Raw genomic sequence first — 14423 nt, 5'->3', positions numbered from 1 at the left:
TTTGTTAATGATTTGGTACCTACTCCTAGGAATAAGAAAGCTGGTCTACTTTCCATGTCGCATCCAGGACTCTACCAAACAGACTAGAGCTTTCACAGCCATTTGAATAAACAATGATTATATGTAACCCCGATCACTGCAGCTTTCATTGTTGCAGGAAGTTCCATGCATCATACTTCTCTTAGTTGCACTTCACAACCTTACCTCCTCTTGTTCTAGGAAATCAATGGGCATGAGAGGTAGCAAAATCGCAATTTAATGGTCTTTCCTAGAATCATATGAACATTGAAGCCATTACAAGGAGTGTTTACCTAGAATTTCTGGTTTGCAGTAAATTAATCTACTAAGGTTTGAGCTAGTATAACTTTCTCTTTTTTTATTATATAAAGAGCTGGTATAATTACTTGTGTTCCTGCTGTCCTCTTTTCTACTCTTCAACATTAGGTCAGTTTGGGAGGCTTAGGTGAAGAGTCCCCTTCTTTCCATTGGAAACTTACTTTTCCTTGAAACAATGGTAGTATCTTACCGGTATGCTTTTGAAGTAGAAGCAAAGAAACCAAACTGAATCATCATCACGACATATATGCACCACCTCCTTTCCTTCTAGCTCCCAACATCGGCCAGCACCGAGAAACAATGGAAGACCATGAATCCTCTGCTCTTGCTGTGGTCGCCGAGAGGGCGGAAGTGGACACCACCCGTCCCTTCCGCTCCGTGAAAGAGGCCATCGCAGTCTTCGGCGAACGTTTTCTTGCAGGCGATGCTTATTCTCAGAAGACCAACTCGAACGGCAAGCTCGACATGACTCCAGAGCCAATCTATGCACTGCCAGCTCCAAAGCCTATCTACTCAGCATCTTCTTCGCCGCCCTCTTACACTTCTTCTGCATCACAGTTCAATCAAGACAGAGAAGATGAGCTCTTAATTTTCGGCTCTTTGAAGAAGTTGGAGGCAGAACTGGAGGAAACAAAGCGAGAGTTGATGCTGCTGAAGGAGAGGGAGTCCGAGTTGGAGATTGCGGTCGCTACTCTTAATGCGCAGCTCCAGAAAAGCATGTCTAAGTTGGCAGAGATGGAGGCAGCAAAAGCCGCAGAGGGCAGTATGGATATAGAAGGACAGCCCACAAAAGTTCAGAGCGATCGATGGGCAGAGGAGAGGACCAGGGATCTTGAAGCAAAGTTTGATTACTTGCCCACTCTGGCTCAAGCACTTAGCCTTGGGGGGATTGAAGATGACTTTGGTGGAAGAACGAAACGGAAGGTGCCAAAGAAGAAGCCCATCATTCCTCTCATTGGAGATATGTTTTCCAGGAAGAAGGGCTCCTTGGATCTCAACAATTCCCTATATTCAGGGTCCTACCATGGTGTGCTAAGTTGAAGTATTGCAAGAAGTTGGATGCTTGTTTTGCGTTTGCCTACTTTTTTCGTGTGCTGTAAAATTGGCGAGGGGGACCTTGTCAAATTGTGGAACCAATAAGTTGTTTACATTTCACCCTTATTTTTGATCAATCGAAAAAAAAAAATCTTGTATCTTCTGAGTTTAAAAAAAAAAGGAAACTTTGTATTTTGTGGTGATGTTCGAAAGTACTTGATCAAATTAGTAGAACTTCAACTTGAGTACATTTCGCCATCCTATTTCACAATATCCATTTGATGCATTAGATATGCACAACACTGCTGACGTGAATGTGTTAGGCTCCCACATTATGACTTTGGTACGCAGCACTCTTGATGTGATTATGGTGCTTACATGATTATGTATTCGTCACCACTTTCTGAATTCTGAGGCAGTCTCTAACCTTACATTGCACACATGTAGAGCATCTCCTAGACTAACAGAATTTATCCATACTTTTGTCGTCAAATATTATATTTCTAATGCAGCATAGGGACATAATATTTTATTAGGAACTCATTTGGCAGACTGCTCCGTATTCATATTTTTGTTATTTGAATCAAATAAGATGTTAGAAATTCTACGAGCTCGAAGGCCTCTAGGTTCAACCATATATATGATTTAGCCATTTTTTGTTTACCAGTTACTCCTCACTATACTTAATAGTCCGATAATTACGCACTAAATTTCAGCTGCTTGCAGCTTTCCATCAGAACATCTCACCATGGTGTGTCAAACTGTATCGAACTGAACAGTATCGAGTATACTGTACCGAACCGGACGGTTCTAAGTATACCATACTGTACTGGTTCAATACTGATACGAATGGCGTACCGACACTCGGTATATTAAAAAAAATTTTATATTATATCATACTAATACCTGATATAAAAATCGGTATCGAAGCGATGAAATTTGCACCCCCACAAAACCATGTCAACCTCAATATAGGGGACATGCTGTTAAGACCCCAAGGCCTCCCCGCCCTTCTCTCGCTCCCTCTGCTCCCAACCTTAAAACCCGGGACTCTTCTCTTGTGACCGTTGTTTTACGTAAGCCTCATTTGAATATGTCCACCCTCTGAAACCACACCCAACCTTGGTTTGCCTCCTCCCCCAGGGAAGCCCAACTTCCCCCGCATGAATTCCCTTCTTCCACCACCCTGACCACCCGAAAACAAAGAAGTCCAAAAGATCGATATCCAAAGAGAACAAAGAAGAATAAGCAGCAGCGGCATAACATATTTGATGTAAGAAGGTGAATTCATCAAAAAGATCACCAGCTCGGAGGCGGCCTCCACTTGAGACCAATGCCGCCCCCTCTTGAGGCAAGGCCCGATAGAAAACGCTTCTGGCTCGTCTCCTGCCTCTTGTTCATTGTCCTCCTCATTGGCGGAACGTTCCTTGTGCTCTACATCACGCATCCGGCGAATGAGATCCCCTTCTGGTTCCCCATTGCCGGGATGATCTTGGTGGCCATTCCTTGGCTGTTCTGGATCATGACATGCGTCTACCGATCGATTGCGGTAAGGAAGGATGATGTAGAGCGGCCGCCGATCAGGGCTGCAGCGGTCGCTCCAGCCGGAGGCGGCGCCGCCGCCACCACCAATTCTCCAGCCACAGATACCCCTGTTGATTCGCCTGGTGGTGCAAGGAAGGTGCGGTTCGGCCATGCCACAGTAATAGGCTCTGACGTTGCAGGTGGTATGAGTGAGATGCCGCAGGAGCACGAAGCAGATGGAGACCACACTCCTAATGGTAGAACCGGGTCGAGCATCTCCCGTGATGATGGTTCATCCCAACACTCCCATGAGAGTGAAGTGCCTCTAGCTCTTTCAATGTCTTGAATCTCAAACTCGGCAGTATCTCTTTTTTTCTTTTCCCTTTTTTTTTTGCAACTAAGAATTCAGTTCCTTTTTTCACCATTTGCGTCTCTTATTCTTGATGTTATTGCTGGTGATGATGTTTCTTCAAGTGATGCATATGATCCTATCTGACCTTTCCTGACAATTACGCAATAGGCGAAAAATGATCATAGCTTCCACTTTGTGCCTCTTCCCTTGTTTCTTCTGATCATATTAATTTGAAGCCAGAATTTATTCTGATCATAGGATTCTGACACATTATCCAAAGAGCTGCAGCCTGACCTACCTTCTTTGCAGTATGAGATCCTGTCTGATTGAATGTTTTGACTTCAACATAATGTTCTACAAATCCAAGGTACTAACCCTCATCAGCTTCACATCCAAGGGACAAACATATATTGGAAACTGTACTGAGTATCATCTAATCTTGAAAGGCCATTTCTTACTAGTGCTATCTTAGTTTTCCCTCTGTATGCAGTCCCTGTATATATGTGTGATAGTTGTAATCATCCAAAATGAAAATATAGAGGTCCTTCATAGTTTTTTTGACATTTGCAAAATTTCATAATTCTTTTTCCATCTATAATATGGTGGGCAAATTTTTAGCCCTTTCAGTAAAGAAGATTATCCTAATAAGGCTACAGGAAGCAAGAATTACCAAAACTTAAAACGATGTCCAAAAACTTCATTTGTATAGGCATTTAGGATTCCTTGTACAAGGAGTTGTACATGGAGAGAGAACACCAACCCTGATGTTTCATGTAAATCATTTTATTCAAGACCTCTGTTCTGACTGCTCAATGCCATCCATTAAGCCCTCCTTTTCCTTGGCATGGAAGTGTACCTGTGAATGCTTGATTAGGATGCGACGGTGAACAGAGTATACTGTAGAGATTGACTTTCCGAGTGAATATCATTATGTTATTGATTATGCCATCCTCATCAAAAATTCTCCCTCTTATGCTTGTTGATTAAAGAAGTTTTAAGGAATTACAGGTTGCTCGCATTTTCAATCTCAACACAGAAAAGTATATTATATCCCTTGTTAAAAATTGTAGCAAAGACTAATACTTGTTGAATTACAAAGATGTGGTCTATAACATACATAGGAGACATATGTTGCTAAGCCCTGCTTGGCAACTTCATTCTGCTAAATCATTAGTAGCTTCCTTATATCACAGATTGTAGAGCTGCCACTAGAATTGATAGAGAAGAGACTTTCAATTATTTGTTTCATCAAAAGTTCCATTCAATAGCATTCTAAGCTCTCCTTTGGTTGCCACTTTGCCGTCATTGTTGCTAAAAAATAAATCAAACTAAAAATTGCCCAACTAAGTCATGACTTATATACTATTAGTTCCGAAAACATCTAAACATTTCACGTGTGTGATTTCTGAAAGACTCTCCAGTTCTTGATGGGCGTATAGTAGGGTCATAAACAAAAATTCAAATCGACCTTCAATTTATCTTTTGGTGTCAAAATTAAGTGATCTTCAAAGTCTCGTTAGTTGATCTTCTCTTCGCTCGTGGTCAACTGAGAGCCTTAAACTACTCTGTCATGTCCTTTTCCTTCCATCCTTTTCATGTTTCAGAATCACTACTAAGTTGGAGGGCATAAGCTCCATAGGTAATTCCTTGCCTAAGAACATATTTGTCGAGCATTCTTCTCCATCAGTCTATGTTCATGGACAACATCCAGATTCTAAAGCAATAATGGTGAATTTTATGCAAAAGAAACTGAGGGAGAGAGAAAAATTTTCTGTTGTGAGCTAGATGTTATGTAAACTAGTAAAGAACGAAGCACGACACTGACAATAAACCAAAGGAGAAGCTGGGAAAAGTCAAGGCCTGCTTGAAACTCAAGGCTTTCATATTCTACTGAAGACTTTGTTGACAGCATCTTTTTTTAGATTATGTTATTTAAGGACTAGGATTTGATGCTTCATAGAATCAAACTTTGCCTACTGTAGGCTTGTTGCTATATCCCAGCAATTATCCCCCATCTTCAATGGAACATGTTCTTTATTCAGAACCCGGGGAAAGAATTCCCCAAGCATTTAACACAAGAAATTCTTGCATCATTTCTTGGGGACACTCACAACATTTTCAAATTTTTTTTTAAAGGGTTTTTAAGATTACGGGACTAGGAAGACTAATACTTCCATTACAAACTACAAACAATCTATTTCATCAAATAAGAAAACTACAAGTATTCTAACAGAGACTAGCTCTGGAGGTTTAGTGACCAAGATAATTGAAGATTCTCACAGATGCAACCACTAATTATTCTTAACACAATATTAAAGATCTCGATAGTGCTAAGAAAAGAACAAAGCTTGACTAAGCCTACGACTAGAAAATGCAGAATTCATACTAAAACTCCATTATTGCACAATAATTTCATCTTTCCTTCTCCTCTTTCCAGCAAAGTCTTCCCATATTATAGAAAACAATGTCTCATTATGAGAAGCTAAAAGACAACTCAAAACAGCAGTTGGCTTGCCAGGTGATTGCATATCCCTTAGGCTAGAGCTCTCTCCCTCTCTCTCTCTCTCTCTCTACAATAACCTAGATGTTGGCAACGTGCGATCTGTCGTTGAGATCGCCGGAGCCGGCATGCCCCCTCGACCACCACCCATTGGCCTACCACCTCCTCCGTCGATGGCGGAGGAGGAGGATAGGGTTCGTGGAACGGATTGGCGGCTAAGGTTTACAAGATGACAATGGAATCATGGAATGCACACGGGGCTCAAGCGTATCTCTATGGCTTTCCTTCGGAGAACGCCTGTGAGGTCGCTTTGTGCGAATTACCTCCGCTTAAATATTTTATGCACCCCTCGATATTGACGAAACATCGTACTATCCGCATATTTGCCTATATAGGGATTCGCAACATATAAAATAATAAAGCACACATCTCCGTTACATCAACTTTCCAGCTTCACACCCATACAATCTAGAAAAATTTATAGAGGCACCCTCCATATTTAGCACAATTACACTGAGATCCAAAAGTTTGAAAAGCTTTGAATGGTTACCAAAACTTTGTTTTCGTTGTAACGAGACCTAGCCATCTATCCTGACGCCATTAACGAAGTGAGAAAAAAGGCCAAAATAATCAAATCATGGCTTTCACGCAATCTGAAAGCACTCTGCCTTTGTGATTCATCTACTTGTATAAAACATAAAGTGTTCCGTCCTCTATCGTTCATCCACAAGTACAAATTTCAAAGCATTTCATTCTCAATCATCCATCCACTTGCATAAATCTCAAAGCGCTACATTCTCTATAATTCTTCTACCTACCAAATGTCAAAAGGTTTGTCATCCATTTGCCTACAAAATGTCAAAGCACTCTATCCTCTATCACCATCCGTTTGCATAGATATTAAAATATTTAATTCTCTATCATCCATCAACCTGCACATACCTCAAAGTGCTCAGTCCTCTGTCATCCATTCACTTGCACAGATCCCAAAACCCTTTGTTCTCTATCATTCATTCGTGCACAAATCTCAAAGCACTATATCCTTGGTCATCTATCCAACTGCATAGATTTCAAAGTATTCCATCCTTTTTTTATCTACCTGCACAACTCTCAAGACGCTCCATCCTCTATCATTCATCCAATTGCACGGACTCAAAGTGCTCCATCTTCTATATTCATCCAATTGCACAGATCTCAAAGCACTCTCTTTCGATTCGCATCAAAAGAAGAATTTCTTACTAAGTTAGTAGGAAGGGTATTTCTAAAATTTTATAAAAGTTTAATTATTAAGCGACCCTTACGTAATAAATCTCAAAGCGCTCCATCCTCTATCATTCATCCACCGTACAAATCTCAAAGCGATCCATTCTCTATCATCCATTTGTCTGCATATATCTCAAACTGCTCCATTCTCAACCATTCACTCGCTTGCATGGATCTCAAAGCACTCCATCCTCTATCCTTCATCTGTCTGCATCGATCTCAAAGCGTTCCATCCTGTCATTCATCAGCCTCCATAGATCTCAAAAGGTAGTATCCTCTATCATCCATTCACTTGCATAGAGTTCAAAGCACTTTGTTGGCTATCGTCCATCTACTTACAAATATCTCAAAGCACTCTGTCCTCTAGAATTCATCTATTTGCATGGATCTCAAATTACTCCATCCTTCGTCATTCTTTCATTTACCCAAATCTTAAAATACTACATCCTCTATCATTGTCTGCCTCCACAACTCTTAAAGCACTCCATCATCTATTGTCTGTCTGCCTGTACAGATCTCAAAGCGCTTCATTATCTATCACACATTCAACTGCATAAGTCTCTTGCCAAGTTAGTGGGAAAGGCATTTCTAAAATTTTACAAAAACTTTAGTTTTCAGATAACTCTCCCGATAACATTTAGAAACTAAGATAAAATAGTTGGTCTATATTGCAACAAAAGAAAAATTTTGGTACCTAATTGATAAACTTTAAACTTTTAGGATCTAAATGTAAATGATCCAAACTTGGAGGTTGTTTTTGCAACTTTTCCTAATAAAATATAAGTGTCCGCAAGTTTCGAATATTTCTAATGCGAATTTGGTTCTGCACGGAAAATTTATGCACATTTCTGCACCAATTCTGTGCACATACTTCATGCGGATTTCCTTCCGCATGGAAATTTTATACGCTTTCTCGCTTGATTTCGGCACATATATTTATGCGGACTTCATCCCGTATAAACATTTTATGCAAATTGTTGCCCAGCTTCTGCACAAATATTTCTGTGCGGAAATCCTTCCGCATGAAAATATTATGCACGAGACCGCACAAAACCGACTATAAGTTCTATGCGGGTCACCAACTTAGAAGATTTACGCATACTCCTATTTCTATGCAAGTTCATCCACATAGACGATTTATGTATGCTCCCGCATAACTTCCGCCTTTTTTTCGTTTCAATTTTTTTCTCCGCATGCAATTTTATGCATTTCCAAGGCTTCCGCATATATATTTCTATGCGGACATAAAGTCGCATAGACGTTCTTTACGTACTCCCACACAATTCAGCATATGTATTTCTATGCGGATTTACTTCCGCATGGAATAGTTATGCATACTCCTGCATAAATTCTTAGGATGTTTCTATGCGGAATTCCTTCCGCATGAAAAATATATGCATGCTTCCCTACAAATTCCTCACGGATTTCTATACGCATTTCGTGCCGCATAGCAAGTATATGCGTTCTCCCGCACAATCTACTCACGTGAATTTCTATGCGGCCTTTCATCCGCATGGAAAGTTTACGCGTGCTCCCGCATAGCTTTGTCAGTTATTTCTATGCGGCTTATTTCCACATAGAAATCATATTTGCACGTCCGGACATCTCGTTAGGTGAAATAGTGCCGGGCCTGTATCGGACCAGCTTGCGCCGCCCGATGAAGATCAGATGGCTGACATACGATGGGTCTCCTCCGGCAATGCGAGTTTTCTCCCGATGAAAAACAATGCCGATGCCGAACGCTGTCGAGACCCCTCTCCCCTCCCGTCCGAAGCCGCCCCTCCCCCTACTCCACTCAAACAAAGCAAAAGTTTTTTTTAAAAAAAATCCTTGTCATTTATCACAAGCAACAAATCTATCACAAGATGCAGACAAACGATTAGCGATGATGAATCTGAGAATAGCCGGAATAAGATTATTCCACCCGACGTTAGGGTACGTTGAGCTAGGTTTATCCCGATGAACCTGGGAAAAGGAGAGTTGCAGGGGGTCGTTAGGCAAAATAATCCAAAATAAATCAAATTAGCGCCCGTTATTCTATGACGAAGCACAACCGAAGAGGGCCTTATTGTACGGGCTAGTTTTAATGGGCACTTTTTATTTCCTTTGGAGAGACCAATAATGCTGAACATATGACACCACAAGATTAATGTTATGCGTATGGAAATAAATTTCATTAGCATTGCTCTATCCTTTCCGGAATAGATGTATTTGGAAAACACATTAAATCCCCGTTGTCCTGTCCTCGATAAACTAAATTCCTTTTTATAACCTTTTGTCTGCCTTAGAAACTAGATTAAGTGCATCTGATTAACAAAATTTATATCTTACAACCGAACGAGGAAGTGAAGGGCAAAAGGATCAGTGTAGGAGGAGACGCACTTCAATTGGTCCTAATTCATGGAAGTATGTTTTTTTTATGAAAAACTCAGTAGAGCAGCCGATTGGGTTGCATCCTTTATAGTTGAGTATTTTAGCGAAATGTTGTAGATCAATAGTGCAAATGTGCCCATCTCTCTCCAAAAAAAAATGTTGATCCTTGCAAATTTTATCTCTCTTATCCTCCAATTTTAAATTCTTTTTCATTAATGGTATTTTTTTAGCATGCACTTCCCATGTTCATTGCTATACATTGTGTGCGTGTCATGTAAATTCCTACTCATATATTTGGTATAGAGGGTCCCTTTAATAAAAAATTATAATTGTGTGCATATTCCATGTATATTGAACCCGCAAGTTTGAAGATGTATCCGTTGCTGTAGATTGAACGGCCACCGTCAAGACGACCGAGGTATTAGCAAGCAATCCTTCATACAATCAGAGATCAAATATGACATGGATTGGTGGATTCTATTGCCATTGCCGAAGCTCAACGAAGGAGAATTCAAGCAGCGAAAGATCACGATGCAGTGTTTTTCACATCTAAAGGATTAATAAAAGTGATCGACCACGGCTGCATTGAGGTGGCCAATGAGTAGAATTTTGACATACTACCTCAAGCACTAAAGAAGGTGCTGATAGCAGATCAGAAGAATGAATGACAAGAAGGGATTGTCCTGCGTCTATCAAATGGTAGAAGAGTTGATCTTGGAGAATTCATGTAAAGACAAAAAGAAAGCGAAAGAAGTATGGGACCTTCTTAGAGAAGATATATGGTGAAGTCCGGAAGGAAGAAGAGTAGCCAAAGCAAGTTGTAAACTAAGCTGCGAGGAGGTCTTCACCGATAACCTAAGAGTAGCTGGTTGATACTTGCTTGTTGTTGAAGGTGAAAACCTCTCTGGTAATGTCATCCCCTTGCAAGAAAGTTAGAAATATTAGAATTATTGTAGGACTATTGATTGATTTGTAGTTGATGTGCCAAATTTAGTTAGCCTTATCAAACTTCATCTTGATTGATTTATGATTAATTATGTCAAACTTATTCGGTTTTATCAAACTTCATCAGCCTTCTAATACTATATAAAACGTCTACAATGTCATCCATGGGTAGAAATATATATATATATATATATATATATATTCAACATGGAATACGCTTGGTAAGTTACTCGTGCCAAGTTTTGGAGGTGCGGCTGATCCCCTTGCAGTTGAAACATCCAATGGGATTTCTGCATTCCTGTCGGAAATGACCTCTGTCGTTACACCGGAAGCACCTTCCCCTCTTAAAGAGGAGAGATCTGGAGGTAGGTCGAGGGATTGGAGCGCACCGAGCAGCTGAATAGGTGTTTGATCTAATACCTCTGTTCGTGTTAATGGAGGAATAGTTGCAATTTTCTACGTCTTCCAGATAGAAGAACAGAGGAAGAGACCTTTAGAATGCACGGCAGACCGAGGACCATTAAGGTAAGTAAATGCGTCCGATCTACCTCATCGATTCCTCAAACTTCGACTGTTGTTAAAAGGATCTAGACCGATTTCCGACAGGAATAGCGTCAGCTCCAGATGCGAAGGAAGGGAGTTTCGATCTGGAGTTGCTATGTCCAACCACAATCGGTCTCCTCTACGGGGGACGGCGATCCCATCTCCGGCGACCAAGGTTGAGGGTATCTTGTTTTTCTATGGTCTTCCTTCTCCCCAAACTCCTCTATCTCCTTGTCTCTTCCGTCGATCTCGCGGCCAGGATGGGAGCCACCACCCCTTGTAAACTCCATCCATCGTCAATTTCTGCACGAAATCTAACCACGTTTTTCGCAGATTCAACCCTCACGCCAAAGAAGATTTGGTCGGGAATCAACATCCATTCATTAATTCCCTTAAACTTTTGATAAGCATTACAAACAACAACAGCGAAAGAAACTGAAATAGCAGTACATAACAGCAACAAGAGCAAAAGGCGGCAGCCTTGAGCTCAATAGCTGGTCTTGAATGGCCGGTAGACTTTGAGGTCGGTGACAACTCCGGCGATGGAGCCGGCGGCGGCGGAGATGGAAACGATGAGGCAGGCGATGCTTAGCATCTGGAGGCTTACCCACCTGGTACTCCACTTGGGGACCTTCTTCTGGGCTATGTACATCTCTATGGGGAAGTAGACGGTGAGGGGCCAGAAGCCGAGCGCGCCAAGGAGGCCGACGACATCGTTGAAGAAGGGGAGGAGCATGGAGATGATGGTGGTGAGGACGACGAAGGCGGAGCGCCACACGAGGCGGAAGAGGTTGAGATTGTAGGACCTGGTGGAGCTGAGGGGAATTCTCGTCTCCTTGGTGATGAAGGTGGACTTGGGCCAGGTTTGACGTGCCCATTTCTCGACGAAGGCGAAGAGGGGCTGGCAGAAGACCTGGTAGGCACCGACGAGGTGGATGACGATGGCGGCGTTCGCGATGTCGAGGAGCCAGAAGGGGTTGTAGAAGCCAAAGCCAGTGAGGAGGTTGCCGGGGGCATCGTCGCCGAATGCAGCGTAGCCCATGCAGCCACAGACCATATAGAAGAACGTCGTCACCGCCAGGCTTAGCATCGTGGCCTTCTTCATCACCTTCGCCTCCGACGGCGGCGGCGCCTTTATTGTGTCCTGAAGGAAAACCAAACAAAAACCATTGCTTTAGTAATATGATCAGTGAAACAGAGTATATGCAAAGCATGGTAAAAGTTACAGTTCGATTGCTTTTGAGTTGCTTACCTGGATTTCAATGAGGATGATGGAGAAGGAGTAGGCGAAGGCAATGTCTCCCAAGGCTTGGAGGCTACGCCAGATCTTCTGTGTTTCGGTGACGGTGCCGATGCTGATCCCGCTGAGACTGCCTTTGAAACCTCCATTCTCTGTTTGGAAAGGAAAAAAAAGAGCAGAGGAGAACAGAGAGATCAGGATGCGGGAAATGGACAAAAATTTATGCGATAATTTGAAGTATTTTGTTAGATGGCCCGGCAGGATTTACCAATGGTCTGGACGATGCCGAGAACAAGGCCAATGGAAGAGTAGGTGAAGGACATGACGGCAGCGACAATGGAAAGCCACCATATCTGATCGAAGTCAGGAATCTGGGAGAAGATGATCTCGGACACACCGAATATAATCATGTAAGGATTGCTGGATATATGGCAGGGACTCTTGTCGCCTTTCTCATGGAAGCAGTTGGACCTCCGGATTGCCCTGTTCCCCAGAATCGACATATCCATTTAGAAAATCAGAGGTTCCAACTTTTTATAGAGCAGAGATAGAGCAAGAAAGATTGTTTTCACTCTACTCACATCATGCTAATGGAAGCGGCGATGGTGTAGCCAATGGCGACTCCAAAGAGATTGGCATATTGGATAACCCCACAAAACTTGACCTTAAAGCCCCCTGCTTGTTGAAAAAAAAATTGAGAAGAAAGCACAAAAAGTGAATATTAGAATAAAAAAATAATTCATCCTGATGATGTCATTTGTTAGGGAAGGGATGGGAACAAACCAAGGTAGGCATGAACGGCGTCCATGTAGGTGTAGTTGCGCTTGCCGGTGATGGGATCGCCGAAGCGATAGCAATCGGCGAGAAGAGAAGAGGTGTAGTAGATAACAAAGGAGAAGAGGAGCATGACAGCAGGGCCGGCGACCCATCCGAGCTGCGCGATAGCCCAGGCCAGCGACAGCACGCCGGAGCCGATGACTGCCGTGATAATATGCGCGCTCGCCGTCCACAAAGTCCCTGAAAAGTTCCACCTTTCATTCAGAAACATGAAGAATTCTTGATTCGGAGCGTAACTGAAGACCAAAGTTCGGATTTTTACCAGTCCTCTTGAGCCGCTGGTCGTCGTCATAGAACTTGGAGCCCCCCTGGGGCTGCTGGTGGTGGCCCAGTTCTATGGAGACCTCCATCGCAGGGAAACTTGCTTGCTGGTTGTGCTTCTCTGCACCGTTCTCGCCCATCTTATTCCCCAGCCACAAAGAGACGCACAGGTAAGCTAGAGAGAACAAGCGAGACCCTCTACTGTTTAAACTCAAAATACGAGCAGAGCGGAGCCAGAGACGGGGTGAAAGAAAGACGGAAAAAATTGAAGACACCAGGTCACAGCGTAGCCTCTGCTCCTCGCTAGGCAGCACTCTTGGCCACTTAACGCGGTACCCAAGGCTCCCACAATCCCAGAAAAGGAGATAGCTTGGGATTGGGATGGTCACAGTTTATAATATAAAATCCAGCCCAAACGCCTATCGACCCAACAAAACTACCCACTAAACTAGGAAACGGAGAGCGGAAACAGAGAAGATGGGGAATGGAATGGGCGGAAGAGGACTTGGGGTCGTAGGCTATATAAAGACGAGGGGAAGCCAAAAGAATTTATTAAAAGCTACAAGGTGACAGACACGGTACCCATTGTCTCGCTAGATATGGGTCAACGAGAGGGATGGCCCAATCTTCCACTATGGTTTTCCTTTTTATAATTCAAACCTCATCTCTTTCTCCAGTGTCCTCTCTCTCTCTAAGAGCCTCAGAGCAGTCAGTGATAGCTACACCAACATGGGCTCTGGCTTGCTCTCTGTCAAATCAGGATCTCTTCGTATCAAACTTATACGTTTCCAAGCCAATGAGGGAAGCATGAAATCACCAAACTGAAAGGTAGAAACCAAAAGGGAGGAGGAGGAAACTGGGAAAGTTCCGAAAATATCTACTTTCCTTGCTTACCTTTTGCATTCTCCTCTATTGAGGCTACCTGCTGCTGCTGCTGATCTGTTTCGAAGCAGAGGAATTGGAGAAGAAGGGGAGGAGAAGAGCAAGGAGAATGTGGGGAGAGGAGTTCTGGTACGGGGAAGAAGAGGCAGTGACAGGACTCAGGAGTCTCTCTTCTCTCCTCACGGAAGCTGGGGTGGTCGCTTGGTTTATACAGAGGACGAGATGACGTCGGGGAATCGTAGCGGCTGCAGAACGTGTGCGGCTTTTGGTCCATTCTTGTCGAAGGGGAATAAGGTTCCATCTACTCTTCTGAGTGAAGTGGTGCAACTGCA

The 14423-nt window shown here is 42.8% G+C and overlaps 3 protein-coding genes across 3 annotated transcripts; 2 read left to right on the top strand and 1 right to left on the bottom strand.

Annotated features, from left to right (window-relative positions):
- Nucleotides 1–625: 625 nt before the first annotated feature.
- Nucleotides 626–1566, top strand: LOC103701419 (WEB family protein At3g51220). The gene has a single exon (XM_008783454.4). The coding sequence runs from the start codon at nt 637–639 to the stop codon at nt 1375–1377; it is 741 nt and encodes a 246-aa protein (XP_008781676.1). The 5' UTR covers nt 626–636; the 3' UTR covers nt 1378–1566.
- A 959-nt stretch (nt 1567–2525) lies between these two features.
- LOC103701418 lies at nt 2526–3316 on the top strand. Its single transcript, XM_008783453.4, has one exon. The coding sequence runs from the start codon at nt 2705–2707 to the stop codon at nt 3239–3241; it is 537 nt and encodes a 178-aa protein (XP_008781675.1). The 5' UTR covers nt 2526–2704; the 3' UTR covers nt 3242–3316.
- A 7910-nt stretch (nt 3317–11226) lies between these two features.
- LOC103701370 (amino acid permease 3) lies at nt 11227–13711 on the bottom strand. The gene is made up of 6 exons (XM_008783408.4): nt 13211–13711; nt 12895–13128; nt 12693–12786; nt 12380–12594; nt 12124–12263; nt 11227–12015 (listed from the first exon to the last, which is right to left on the bottom strand). The coding sequence occupies exons 1-6, from the start codon at nt 13347–13349 to the stop codon at nt 11359–11361; spliced, it is 1479 nt and encodes a 492-aa protein (XP_008781630.2). The 5' UTR covers nt 13350–13711; the 3' UTR covers nt 11227–11358.
- Between the last annotated feature and the right edge of the window lie 712 nt (nt 13712–14423).

Source organism: Phoenix dactylifera, chromosome 14, assembly GCF_009389715.1.
Source record: "Phoenix dactylifera cultivar Barhee BC4 chromosome 14, palm_55x_up_171113_PBpolish2nd_filt_p, whole genome shotgun sequence".
Taxonomy (NCBI): Eukaryota; Viridiplantae; Streptophyta; class Magnoliopsida; order Arecales; family Arecaceae; genus Phoenix; species Phoenix dactylifera.
The sequence above is the reverse complement of the archived record's forward strand: the minus strand, read 5'-3'. Positions and strand labels throughout refer to the sequence as shown.